The sequence below is a fragment of the Hylaeus anthracinus genome, unplaced genomic scaffold (assembly GCF_026225885.1).
Source record: "Hylaeus anthracinus isolate JK02 unplaced genomic scaffold, UHH_iyHylAnth1.0_haploid 3, whole genome shotgun sequence".
In the NCBI taxonomy this organism is placed as follows: Eukaryota; Metazoa; Arthropoda; class Insecta; order Hymenoptera; family Colletidae; genus Hylaeus; species Hylaeus anthracinus.
The window spans coordinates 15035188-15049465 of NW_026535284.1; the positions used below are offsets into that span (position 1 = coordinate 15035188).

General features: G+C 43.5%; 1 protein-coding gene across 1 annotated transcript in view; it reads right to left on the minus strand.

Moving 5' to 3' along the window:
• The window catches only part of LOC128893713 (protein gooseberry-neuro), a 12384-nt gene extending 9218 nt beyond the window's left edge, over positions 1–3166 (minus strand). The window contains exons 1-2 of the mRNA XM_054154903.1: positions 3115–3166; positions 2371–2684 (exon numbers count right to left, since the gene is read on the minus strand). Of these exons, the coding sequence (XP_054010878.1) occupies positions 2371–2684; positions 3115–3166 (366 nt within the window). The remainder of the gene's footprint in view (positions 1–2370; positions 2685–3114) is intronic.
• Between the last annotated feature and the right edge of the window lie 11112 nt (positions 3167–14278).

Below are 14278 nucleotides of genomic sequence, written 5' to 3' on the forward strand. Positions count from 1 at the left end.
TCAAACGTGTCTTTGGATATATATATATATATATTTATTGAATTATGTATGCACCATTTGGTTCCACAGCTTTTCCACTTTTTAAGAGGATGTCCACATGTTATTTGTTTTCGACCGTTCCGATAAATTCAGACCTGTACCGCCTATTAAAAATCGCCATGGACTTTCCAGACGACCCAATATATCGACGAATTAGGAAACTGGTTCGTCGTAGAAACATTGTTTACGCGGCTCTTTTACGAAACTGTTGTATGTTTCGGTTACATCGATCAACACTTTCGCCTGTAACGCGGGACACGTGGTAAGAAATTCGGGTCGAACACGAAAAGTACGAGTCAGACGCGTCGTATAAACACGCGTCGTATAAACACGCGTCGTAAGAAGAGACCCGGGGAGCAATATGCATCATAGCAAAGGTGCCGGCAACCGTTTGAGTTATGTCGAAATGCGTTTGGACTGGCGCGATGCCAGTGATGCCAGTGATAAAAGAACGTATTGTAAGTAAAGTTCATATTATAACGTTTGCAAAGGAAAATAAAATCCTATCGAGGTTCAATTTTCTTAGGTACGTTCGCATGGATTTTATTTTGCATAAAGATCCGCAATCTATTTATCGCTATTTGTTTTTTTAGACATAGTTACGTTTCGATCATTAGTATTTTCATTTCGTCCATCTAGATCTATAAAATTAACCACTGTGAGACGTCTCGACTTTTCCGTATATTTTTGCGCGTGTGTCGCGCAGCAAATGCAGCGTTCGCCAAGCACGTAATAATTAGACTGCGAATCATTTTTGAAAAATAAAATCTTGGCGAACGTGCCTAGAAATATTGAATCTAAATAAGAATTTATTTTATTTTGCAAATATTATAACGTGAACTTTACTTTCATTCTTTTTTTTATATATTCCTGCATATTGCGTCCATTTTGTAGGTTCTTGTACATTCAGATTCCTTATAAATGCACAAAGATTCGCAGCCTACTAATAATGTACGTCGAGTCTAGGTACAATTTGCGTCGAGTCCTACCTCAAATACCGTAGAGGCTATTCTCAGGAAAGTCGTTTTGCATACTCGAAAATCGGTCGACGAGCGAGCGAGCGTTACGCCAATGAAGCGTGGGTGTAGGCGGCGGGCAGTAACGTATTAAAGGACACGCGAGTCGCCTCGGGCCGCTCACGTACACCCCTACCCTGTGCACGCCTCGTGCACAAGAGTAAAAAGCACCGTTCGCCGCGATCTTTGGAGAGATAGAGAGACCCCGAGGAAACGTCCACCCCCGATCGAGAGATCGAGCAATATGGATTTTTTTTTTTTTTTTTTTCTCTTCCGTTTGATGATTTTCTCTGCGTTACACGCGGAAATGTGGCTTGAACGCGATCCCGAAAGGCACCGGTGGCCAATTTACATGAAATTCGGAGGATGTTACGAAGAGCGTGGAACGATCGTTCGCTGTGATCGTTCGCTGTGATCGTTTGCTTCGGTCGTGTCATCGTCTCCGTTTTGCGAAATTGTTTAAACGGAAAGTTGGTTATCGTTTTCGGGGGATGGGCTGCCGCTATATCCTGCGATACAGCAAGGCTACTATTCTTATACTTATTAAATTGTACCCAATGTTTCGGACCAACAAATTTCCTAACTAAATTTTGTTGAATTGAATTTTTTTTTAAATACAGAATCCTTCGGGTGTTTAATTAATTATATATCAAAGAGCAAATCCGACCGCAAGTGAAATATTCCTCGTACAAACGTTGCAACCCCTTTTTACTCCCAAAGGGTTGAATTTCGAAATATCCTTTCCTTGTATACATTATAAAGGAAGCCTCTGTTCAAAATTTCAGCTTTCTATGTACAAGGGTTTAGCCGCGAGGTTTAACCAAAAATGTTCTGCTCCGACGAGTGGCAAGTGAACGACGTTCTAAAAAATATCTACCTACTCCAACGTATTAAATCTAAGCTTAAAACGTTCAAGTGTAATAAATTTAGCAACAAATTAGCCAACAGTGAAACATGTGTCAACCAAGTTGTTTCCTAGCCATTTTTTACGTTTTCTTCAAATCGGAACTTTCAGCCCGGGTCTTCCCTAGCGGAGATTTTTCTCAACCTTGAAACCTTTCGAATAAAACAAGATCAAATAAAATATTTTGCTAAAATATACATACACTATTTAGTGTAGACTTGTTTATCTTTTAACGATAGTTTTCAGGTTTCGAGGCTCATCAATGAAATTTTACTGTTTTCCAAGCTTGACGAATATTACTTCAACATCCTCTTTTATAGTATATGTATATCATTCTCTTTTATAGTATATGTAACCAAACCAAGGGACAAAAGTGGTGAAAATGAAACACGTCGACGGCCGTCGACGTACCTTGACGAGTTTTTCTCTGATCTCCCAAGAAAAGATCCCAGGATTCTCCTTCTTCATTTCTTCGATTCTTGCTTCGATTTCCGGCGTGGCTACCCTCGGTTTGCTGCCACCGATGACACCAGGTCTGATGGAGCCGGTCTCTTGATAACGATTCAGAATTTTCGAAACGCACCCGTGAGAAACGCGAAGCCGCCTAGAGATGATGCAAGGACGCACACCAGCCGCGGCCATTTCGACAATTTTTAGTCGAATGTGGTTCGGAAGAGGTCGGCCGTTAATGAACACGCCACCCAGTTGATTCATGCGTCCCTGCCCTGTCGCAAATATTTCGCCAATATTATTTATTTGTTCGACAAGAGTACTCGCTGCGCGTTTTATCGAATTTTTACGCATTTATTATACTCACAACGCACGAGTTAACGAATTTATGGAGGTTCGTATGAGACATTAGGTTGTCCGAAAACTTTCTTTCCTTTTATTAATAATTAATACACGCACAATATTTGATGTTTTATCACAGAAAATTGTTAGAAAATCGTGTAAAATTCATTTCGTTCCGTTACTGTTACAGATCGTCTATTTATGTAAACACTGTCACAGAAAATAATTGACTGCAACTCGCGAGAGAAACTTTTTACGACGACCTGATGTAACGACCAGGGATCAAATTTTCGTGAAATTCCGAAGGAAACTAACATTTTTCAAACATCGTCTAAAACGCATTCAAGCGAATGGAATACCAACCTTGAAATGGATATCCACCGAAAATGGGTCTCATGCCATTCGCAGCTTCCATACCGATCACGGCGTTACAGTCCTTTGTCACTGTTTTTGTAACTCACTATCCGATGCCGACGGAGCAAAGACGATAGAAATTTTCACTAACGGTGAGTCGGTTGAGAGGAAGAAGCGCGGCGATAGCTTCGGGCGAAGACCGACGAACGACGGAGATGGAGAACCAGAAGGACGAAGTTGGCACGTCGGGTGCGCGGGGAGAGGCACAAGGAACACCGAAACACAAGACGGAAAGGAGAAAGAGAGAGCAGCGCGACAAAGACGCGAAACAAGAAAACGAATAAGCAGGCAGCACGCGTAGCTTTCGTTGCGAGAGGTACCGCTGCAATAACGTGTCAGTTCTGCCACTGGAACCCTCGTGTCCTTCCAACCGAACAATGGGGGGGCTTCCTCTTTCTCTATCCGACCGGCCCGTCTCGGAGGGGGTCGGACTATCTGGGACCGACTGGGGGCCCCACGGAGTGGCACGCCCCACCGTTTGGTTGGTAACCAGACCACGCATAGTAGGCGTTACTGCGCTCTGGCCACGCCTACGTCCACCGACCTGGATTTTTCTTTTACGTCGCCCTTGCAGTCCTAACGTTACAGTCTAATCATTAGACTCGAAATTGGAGCAGTAGCATAGGGAATGGATTGTTGTGGATTGCTGCAGTCGAGGACATGCTTAGACAAGTTTAGGTTTCGCTAGGTTACGCGATCCGTGTTGCGATGCTTTTTATTGGGTTGGATTGATGCTTGATCGTAAGAAAGTGTTTACGGTGTTAAAGTTTAAAAGGCAATTACTTAGACGCTATTACGCTACTTAGGCGCCATCGTTTTCGACACTTCTCCGTGAATCCGAAAAAGGTTTTTCACTGTAATTATTTACACGAGCATTTCGGACAACACAATTTGTTAGATAGCTAATCGCAGGATCTTAAAGACCTTGAAATTATTATTTCATTTTTACCGTTAATATTAACGCTTTTTTTCGAGTTAATTATCTCGAAGCTCACCGAAGAGTGTCCAGGCTTACTTTTTACGTAGTCGGTTACGCGTCGATCGTGTATTGGAAGTTGAGAGATTGAGAGAGATTGAAAAAGTGAAGATAATCGACGCTGACTGTTAACTAGTCGGTCCCCGACACCTCCCGGCGCGCGAGTCACTTTGGTTGCGCTGAAATGGGAGATACTTACGGTCGCCGCTGTCTGTCATAAATTTTTACCAAGGTCTTTTCTTGTAAATGGTCGCTCTGCTTGTAAATCTATCTGCGCGGTAGCGAGACAGGTAAGTAAGTAGTGGGAAGTCTCGGCGAGCGAAGGGCTGAAGCGCGATGATCTTCTGAAAGGACACCGAATACATATGCTACAAATGCTCGCACGGAGTACAAGATCTTTTAATCGACCGGGACAAGAAAACTTGAAACGATTCGCTATCTTCCGCGACGATTCGCGACGATCGCTTTACGAAGTACGAGATTTACGCGAGTAAAATAATTACTTGGTCATTGGTTCTTAGGCAATAATTACTTGGTTGGCTGTTATAAGAAAGTTGTAAGATGGTAATAGAAAAGGTCGAGTGTTGGTAATGGAAATAGAAATAGAAGATGGTAATAGAAAAGGTCTGACCTTGTGCAGTTATCGTAGAGTTCGTATGTTCTCTTTGCCGACGAGCTTCGAACGTAGAGGACAGCGAATAAAGAAGAAGAGGACGTAGCGAAAACGCAGCGCATGTCTAGGAAAACACCAGATCATGGTTTCTGTGCATTTATCGTAGACAAATTTGTGCAGTTACGGAGACATTACTGTACGATCGAAAAAGCTGAAGCCTGGAGCCCGGAGCCAGGCTTCTGAAGATTGAAAGCCTGGAGCAACGGAGAATAAAAGTAAAACTGTCGATTCACCAAAAGTCACCTAATCAATTTTTTCCGTGTCATAGCGTGCTACCTGATCTACCATTTGGCTGGCTACTCGCGCGACCTTGTACGAAAAGAACCAAGACTTTCTCCGCCTACGTCGAATAAGAGGTAGGATCCTTCGAACCGGTGGCACTCGAGCACAGGTCACGCCGAATTTACTGTTTCTTAGACAATGGTAAATCACCTTTGCTACGGAAACATTGAAATCCGCGCCGTCCACGGTGCCCCGAACCGATACGGAACGAAATCGGCTTCGCTACACCTCTTTCTACGACTTTACGCGCCGTTTATGGATATAACGCACGCTTTGTCTAGGCGTTGAATGGACAGGTGTCGCGTTCGATTCGAATCCCGTCGTTTCACGTCATCTCGATGCTGCGAGAAGCACTTGATTTAGTACGGAGAACGGTAACATTATCGTAGGTAAACGAAACGAAAAAAACGAAAACAAAGGCACGGCGATTCGAAATCACGATCCTCGGATCCACCGCATTACCTACGCGATCGATTCCGTACCCTGCGTTTCGTCTTCTCGTTCGACTTCTTATTCAAACTTTTCTTAGGGAGAAAAATAGTGAGCGTTTAAAAAAGAGAAAATACCTAAGGATATTCGGGAAAATTGTAACAAACGCGTAACCCTTGAATTAACAGAGGCTTGACATCAAATCTCTTACGTTTCCAAATTCTCCTGCTGCTAATCCTAAACAGGGTAACAAATAATCACGTGGTTTTCTCGTGGCACCGTCGCGGACAGAAGAAGGTTTGAGAATCTCCGATAATCTGCGTCGACGGCGAGAAGAACGAACCGAGAAAGAAAGTAAATCCTATTCAAGCACCGGGAATTCCATTGGTGCCGCGCGCGCCGAGTGTTTCTCACCTAGTTTAACATAACAACGAGGCCCTTCGTTGGTGCTAGGGCCCGTCGCGCCGTCCTCTTCCTGCCGCTGTGTACGTTCATCGGCAGCGACCGTGGAAACAATAAGCGCTCGAATGCGATGGAGCCGCGGTTACAAACGTCTTTGACAAGCAAATTGATGCGGGTGTATCACTCACCATGATTTATCGGGACTTGGACTAATTGCTGCTTTTAATAGAAATCGGTGATGGCCCGAAAAGGGCCCACTTAGCGGACCCTTTCTTTTCTACCTCGAGTTGAACTGCCCCAGACGAAAGGAAAGAAAAGGAAATGTAATTTGGGAAACGGAACGATAAAGAATTGCTCCGGAACTTGTGTCGAGGATAGTTTAACGTTGACGTTATAAATATGTCTATTTATTCGCTCGGTGAACGGTGGAACAGAATCTACTTGGCACAAATAGAACCTACACCTTGTCTCGTAGAAAAAAAGCGTAGAGCATCGATCGAAACGACGATATTTCCCGGATGGTGTAAATCCTGGGTGTTTCGCGTATGCAGGCGCGAGTTGGAATTCGTTCCGAGAAGGAGTTTTTGGAAACGGAATCGGTCGTGGGGTGACATAATTTACAGAAAATTAGGCGATAAGTTCTCGCCGGCAAGGTGGCCTTATACGAGCCGCGCCGGCACCTTTGAAGGAATTAGTCTTATTGGGCACAAAATTGGAACAGAGGGCCCTCTGACCTCGCATAGGTCGGGCTATACCACCCATAAGGTCCGCGACGCCTGCAAGGCTCGCTCGAAACCAGCTTTGGGTATAACAAGCTGAATTATGTTCCACCACCGCTCTCTTCTGTAACATTTTCGGGATCGCATAGCTTGCAGCCGTGCGTCAGGAATTAGACTGTTTCCTATTCGCTCTTTCGCTTTCGATTCCCTGAAAAAAAAAAAAAAAAAGGCAACAAGAAGCCCTTAAAAGGAAGGATATCTAACTGATTTTTTGCAGTTGCACTTTCTCGATTCTTCTCGATTCTTCTCGATTTCCAAATACTTTATTTTCATCTGAAATAAGTATCATCACTTGTAAGTACCAACTCTTCAACTATTTTATTAAAATATCGAAAGCTGTGTAATCATAAATTTCACCTCGTTAGCCTATCCCCCACTACACCGACGTACATTCAAACGTTTGATCAAGATTATTTACTTGAGCACGCAAAAAAGAATAAACGAAGGATCGCAATGTGGCACGGTCGTCTCTAGATTTCGAATGGACCGTTTCGCCTGGCCTGAGTCGAATTTAAATAAAACCCTTTGTCGGCCGACTGGACTTCATTATCGAGGTGGTACTTTTATAGCCACGCGGGTACACCGATATGGCGAATTGCCGTTTTCCTTTCTAGCTCCCTTTACAACCCTTTCACTCCCGCTCTTTTACCATAACACGCGCGGTGCCACGAATACGTCGACCTCCGGTGGAACGAACTTGTTTCGTTCGTTGATTCATTCCAAGACGCGAAGGAAGTACCGTTGAACCCTTTCGTGGCGACTGGTTCTACTTTTCACCCACGAATTCGAAATTAATTTCTAATCCGCCTACCGGTCTCTAGTAATAACCGTAAGAACTGTTAAGAAGTCAACTTTTTAGAATATCCGTAAGAAGATATTGTTAAATTATTCGTGAACGAAATCGACCCTTTTCGCCGGGATTCGAGAACCATGGGTTCCACGGAGTTGCAGAGCCCGCTACGTTACTCGCTACGCTAAACACCATCCACTGTCGTTGAAACATTCGTTTGGGCAATATAGAAGCAAACAAATACTAGTATAATTCGATCCATAGCGTTCCAACTTTGTCTGTGCTTCTATTTCATCGCGAAACTACGTGTTATATAATAATTGTTACCGAAGTGTATCTCAATAGTTACGTACAAGACGTCATCGATACGATAATAGTATTCTCACATAATTCGTATCGCATACGGAGTCGGTTTCCGATGCTTGAGTAGCCGCGACCTGGCTCCGTCGCGTCGTTCGATGCGAGCGTCCGATGTCCGAAGGTTAAAGAATCCACACCGAACCCGGAGTTGGTACGAAATTTTCAGCGATATAACCTGTAGCACCGGTGATCCCGATAGGAAGCCCGAGCTAAATCTGATATCGTCCTATATAAACCCTTAAAACCTTCGGCTTCGAGATCTCGCCAGGCTCGAGATCTCTTTTGGTAGAAATCGAGATCTCTATTTTCGTCAGGTTGTCAAAAAAAAAAAAAAAAAAACAAAAAAAACAAAAAAAAAACAGAACGACTCCTCGTTTCGAACGAGTCGAGTATACTCTAGGCGGTCCCGATCCGCGTTTCACTCGATACAACTCATTCCTGACGCGCTCCTACCGCATTAAAGTCATGTCCGAACGCGGAACGCAACGACTCGAGGAGTCTGGACACCTTGAACTCTCGCCGAACAGATCTCCGAAGTGCAGGACGAAAAGGATCAAACGAACGTGGTGTAAGACAAGGACGACGATGAAAAAGAAAGTAGAAAGGGAAGAGGATGGTAGAAGAGACTCCTCGACGAGCCGGAGGCCTCGCAATTTTTCAGTGGGATTTATTAGAGCATCATTCTAAGGCTTTATGATCCACCTGGGCCAAGCGGTCGCCTCCCCATCGCCACCCTCTCCCTCTCGCCTCTCTACCCTCCCACCGCTCCTCCCACCTCTCACCTTGGCACTTCCATCGTGCTTCATCTTCCTCGACACTCTCGCTTTACGTTCTTCGGCGAACGTACAGCAAGAGAGAGAGAGAGAGAGAGAGAGAGAGAGAGAGAGGGTGAGAGGGAGAAAGAACGAGAGGAACAGGGTGGGGGTGGAAGGAAGAAGAGTTCATAGTGCGGAGGGCAGCTAATTATTTTATTCTCACGCCAGGACCGTCAAAGTGCGCGTGCCTTTCATTAGACTTCCTCTGGCCATTCGACCGTTCTCTTTTTGGACAATGATCGTTTAATGGATTGCTTCGAGACGGTGCGTGCCGCGGCGCGGCGTGTACGACACTCTTCGGTTTTTATTTCCGATATCGAAATTCTTTGGACGACGCCGCCGTGACTCTAGAAACGAATCTTTCTTAATTGCACGACGATTCAAATGGTAGTCTCGGTTTGCTCCGAGTTACGTCTCGTAATATTTGTTATCGACACGTTACGTATTCGTGCATTTCGTTAAACTACACGAGACACCCGTGGTCCAGACGTCTCTGTGCACGGAACGAACACATGAAACTGAACGTAAATGAATATCGACCGGTTGAACAAATTTTTGGTTTTTACGGAGAGAATGCTCTATCAAAATTTAGATGTCACGGACGCACACGCGCTGTGGCCGACCAATCGCGGAACGATGCGATGAAATCGTGCGTATAATTGAGAAACGCCACGAACTTTTTTCACATATCCAATCTATATATGTATGTATCGGACAGGACAAGTACTGCTGGAAATGTGGAGACCCAACAAAAGCGATTGTTACTTTTTCGTATAAATTTACGTCAAGTCTTCCTTGTGTGTTTAAATATACCGAACATTAAATACACGTTATCATTTCATTTCATTGGGAGAGTGGAATTACCGCGCTTCGAAACCTTCTGGATCGATACGAAAGAGTCGTGATGATTTCCATTCGGGAGAAAAATTCTCGCTACTCGATCGTGTATCGTGGTCGGGGACATCCGAGGTCCCCGACGTCCTCGTGGATGTCGTCGACGCAACGTTCTCATCTCTTCCATCATCGTTTTGGCGTCGGGAGAGGAGAACTCCCAAAAGAGGGAAGGTCGCCGGGAGCGTTTCCCGATTTACCGAGTTCTATGAATTCGTAACGGCCAGCTGGTAGGTCATCCAGAGAAAAATCGGAAGAAACGTTCTAAACTCTGGCACCGGAGGCACGAAAATGCGGTAGGGCGGAAGGCTTCGCGAAGGGACAGGAGGACACGGCGAATAATTGGAAAATAGAAGGAAGTCGCGATCGAGCGACACCGGTACCGGCACCGGCACCGGGCCGAGTCGAATCCAATTCGCTGTGACCAAATAGGAAACTTAGCCGACCATCGGTGGATCGTTTCTGGCTTTTTCCGCGGTTCGAATCAAAGGGAACGACTTGGCTCGTGTACGTAAAGGATCGAGCTTGGAATCTTGCTTCTACGGATAAAAAATATCGTCGGCACGAGTCTGTTTCGGGTTCCTGTACACGATAAACACGGATACGAGCTGATTATTTTGATGTATTTCTACAGCAACCGATTCAATCTCGTTCGACACTTTCGCTGCGGACGAAAATAAGTAGCCGTTCGCTGGGAGCTGCAATTCTGATATTTTTTTTAATGAAAAATTCTTTTAAAAAACTTATATTTGTGGTAACTTGTTTTATATATAATACGATTGCCGAAGGAAAAAAAATGAAAAGTGAAAAATAATAAAAACAACCGTATATTTTGATATGGACGCACATGTGCGTCGTCCGCAGCGAAAGTGTTGAGATCGGCCAAAAATGACAACAGATAGCGAAGAAAATTTACAACATTTACAGAATTAAAATAATACTTAAAAACTAATTGCAGCCGTAACTGTATCAATTACTACTTTTTCGTATTAACACAATCACGATCGAATAATAATTGAAGAATTTTATTACAGAAAGTATCTCGTTATTAATAGTATCTGTACGTATCTGTAGTTTCGTTTCGATTCGATTGGTACAGTTGGCAAAGAGTCACCTTAACCTCTGAAACAAATGAGAACCGTTGCAAGTCGTCAATTACGCGCTCGTTACATCTAGCACCATCCACATTTGTTTCCGAAGATAATCATCGCTCGACTGTCGAACTCTCGGTGAAATGAGCATTATCGGCCGAACCATTGTGCAGAGCGTACACCGTAGACCATGTAAAAAGGAGCACAAACAAGCGAATCAAACCGATTGATTTGGTTGGCAGACTCAAAGAACAACGTCGAATCCCAGATGTTTAGGTCTCTATCATCGTCGTAACCAATGGACGGTAATCCCAGTCGCTTAGAACCTAACCCACCCAACTCGGACCTAACGCGTACCGTTTTAACTAGCCGTATCGAACCAACGACCACTCCAGACTCCACGATACCGTGTCCCGGTTTCTTCACGGACCCTTCCACGCATTTTTTCCACGCATATTCTACCGCGCGTTTCCTTTCTGTCCTCGCGCGTATCTATAGTACGTTCCCGTGTCGTTGAGCTCCGTTTCCAGCTCGCTTTCGTCGAGCTTCGTTAGGGGTTGAAAACGAAAACTGCCCCATGATTCGACGGAACCTTTCGTTTCGACCCCCGATCGCTGCACGGTTAAATCACATTCGCACCAGCTGACAACGGACGAGAGAGATGGTGGGTCCTTTTGCTCGATCCTTTTCTTTCTTTTTTTTTTTTTTCTCTCTTTTATCTACGCTGCGAAACCTCGGGAAACGGAATCATTAGCGACGCGCGCATCACCGTTCGTATCGAGCCATCAGTTCATAAATTCGACGAATAATTAATACACACCGTAAATTATTTATTATTATTATTACTATACGCAACTTTTGTTGCTCCATCGAATCGGCTATAATCGAACGAGTATTTAACGACATTTGATGATATTAAACGCGAATGGAGTCTCTAAACGACAAAATGGGGTGTAGCGAGAATTCGAACCCACGATCTTCCGGACCACGGTCGACCGCTTCACCTACTCGGCCAATTTCAATCGAAATAAAATCTTTATTCGGTCCCTAATAACCTGTGACGTTGATGCGACCTTAAACGGATTAAATATAAAAATAAAAAAAAAAGAAAATATTTATCGCAACGCTGTACGTGTTAAACGAAGAACTGGAAACGTCGGAAAACTAGACTAGGCGAAAGTTGGTCCGTAGCGTTGCTTTTTCCATAGATTGATCTCGGAAACGTTCGTCGTGGCTATTTCCTGAGAAATGAACTTCACCTGTGCAGAGCAAGGGAAGGCGAAGCGAACCAAGGATTTCCAGCAAAGCCTGGATAGTAAATAAACAACGGTTTAAAAAGTCACCAGCCACGGAGCTAACGGTTAACGGGGTTAGTGTCAGCTTCGCGGCTTATCCATCGGCTAAGACGAGGCTAAGTCTCGAGGCAAGAGGACGCATTATCTTACTGGGGGGTCCTCTGCCGGGTTAGCTCTGGGTTAGGTGAACAACTCCTAGAGATGATTTCTTCTCCGTGGTTAAGCTGTAACCGCAGGATGCTCGTATAATCCACCGCTATTCCGCAAACGTCTTTTTTCGCCTGTCTCTCCTCTTCTCAGATGTCACTTCGATTTTCCGCGTAAACGGATACCCCTTCCCATGCGAACGGAAATATTTTGTCTCCGGCGTTCAACCGAGAACGGTTTCCAAGTGACGGAATTTCCAACAGAGAAGACGAAAAAAGAAAGATTATCGGCCTAATGACTTTTCCGGTGCCTCCGTTGCCCGTCATTCGACCGCGTTTTCAAAGTCGAGAAATAACTTCGCGAACGTCGCGAGCGATTTCACCGTTCGGTTTGTTTTACACGAATGTCCTTTTCATCGAACGATGCAGAAAGAACGCGAAGTATAACCAAGATTCTTACCTCGAAATATCGAAGTAAATAATTGGCACGCGTCCAACGTTGCGGCAGCACGGGTTTGTTTTGAAAATAAATCCGAGCCGCTGGATTATTCTTTGCACTTTCGTTACATTTCACACCCGCGTCCTAAAATAACACGCGGAAACACGAAACGATATTCAACAGGAACAGCGAGTCGATTTACTTCAAAGGATACCGGGCCGACACTCGACAACCTTTCGCGAGATTCAAAATTATACGGATACTAAGGGAGGTTCTTACGATCCAATCGGTAGGAACGTCGCGACGTTTCGATCGAACTATCGATCTATTCGACGGTTTTTGTGCCAGGAGAACGTTCGAGTCCTTTTAGTTTGAACGTGTAAACACGCTATAACGGTCGTAACGGGTATATCGCATCGGTCTTTTTGCACATTTCAATTTTATTGCTCGAAACTGTTTAATATTTCTCGCGTGACTCAATTGTTGCCCGTAATCTTTGAACATCGAATTACTTCACGGTCGTGTTTAAAATAAGAAACGCGACAGTTTCGTCTGCCCGTACGATCCTCGCAGTTTTTCACATAATCTCTTGAAACCTTCGGCGGAGGTAGCGCCAAGATGATGTCCGAAAGTTGTCCTTTAAAGAAATGGTAATCCCGAGGGAGTTTCTGCGGTAAACCCGAGTTCGTCCCGCCTACTTGGTGTTTTCACACGCATCCGCAGGGTTCCTTGACATTCTGGACTCGGATTCTGGATCTTCCAAGGATTCTTTCGCGAAATCCTCGCAAGAAAAGAAGGTAAAATAAAATGTAATAATGGTATCGGTTGTTCGAAATCCACGGCTCGGAACTTTGTTGTCCTTGTAATGCGTACAAAATTCCAAATTTCCTTGCGAATGGAAAACGGGTATAATTTTGACATTATAAAATAGAATGATCTATACATTGGGATAGGATTGTCACGTCACGTCACGTTGCAATAACGAACGGGTAATGGATTAAGTAAAGCGTTGTTGTACGGAAGGATCGGGGGGGTCGAGAAGTGTTTCGGGCAGAACTAACAAGCAACTTCGTAACACGTGATGATATGCTTGTTTACAGTCGGTGTGACCTTTACGCATTTTGTTAGCCACTACCAGTGGGGGAATTTGATCGGGTCAATTATACGGCGCTGATCGAATCTTCACGTGAAATTAGATTGGCCACGACGGAACGCGACGGTGGTACGTCGTGAATCCTATCCATGAAGACTGTATAAGGATATTATCATATATATGATATCGCACGTATGATATTGACTGTGTGTATGATGTATGCATGTATGTATGATATTGACTGTATATTATCATATATATAATATGATAATGACATATGATAATATGATATATATATATACATGAAATAAAAATTTATCATTTAAATACCCCCCCCCCCCCAAATCCTAATAAATAACGGATTTGGGTGGAGTATTTAAATATTGGTTTATTATATATTTATTAATTATATAATAAATTTATTATATATTCGAATATAAAATCTTAATAATACATTAAATAATATATTAATAAATTATTTATATATACATAAATCTTCTTTATAATTAAATGTATAATATATTAATAACATATTTAATATATAATATATATAATTTTTTTTTTATAAATATATTATATTACAGAAATTGTAATTATTTATTTTTAATAATTAATTTATATAACCTATATAATATTTATAATTTTAAATAAT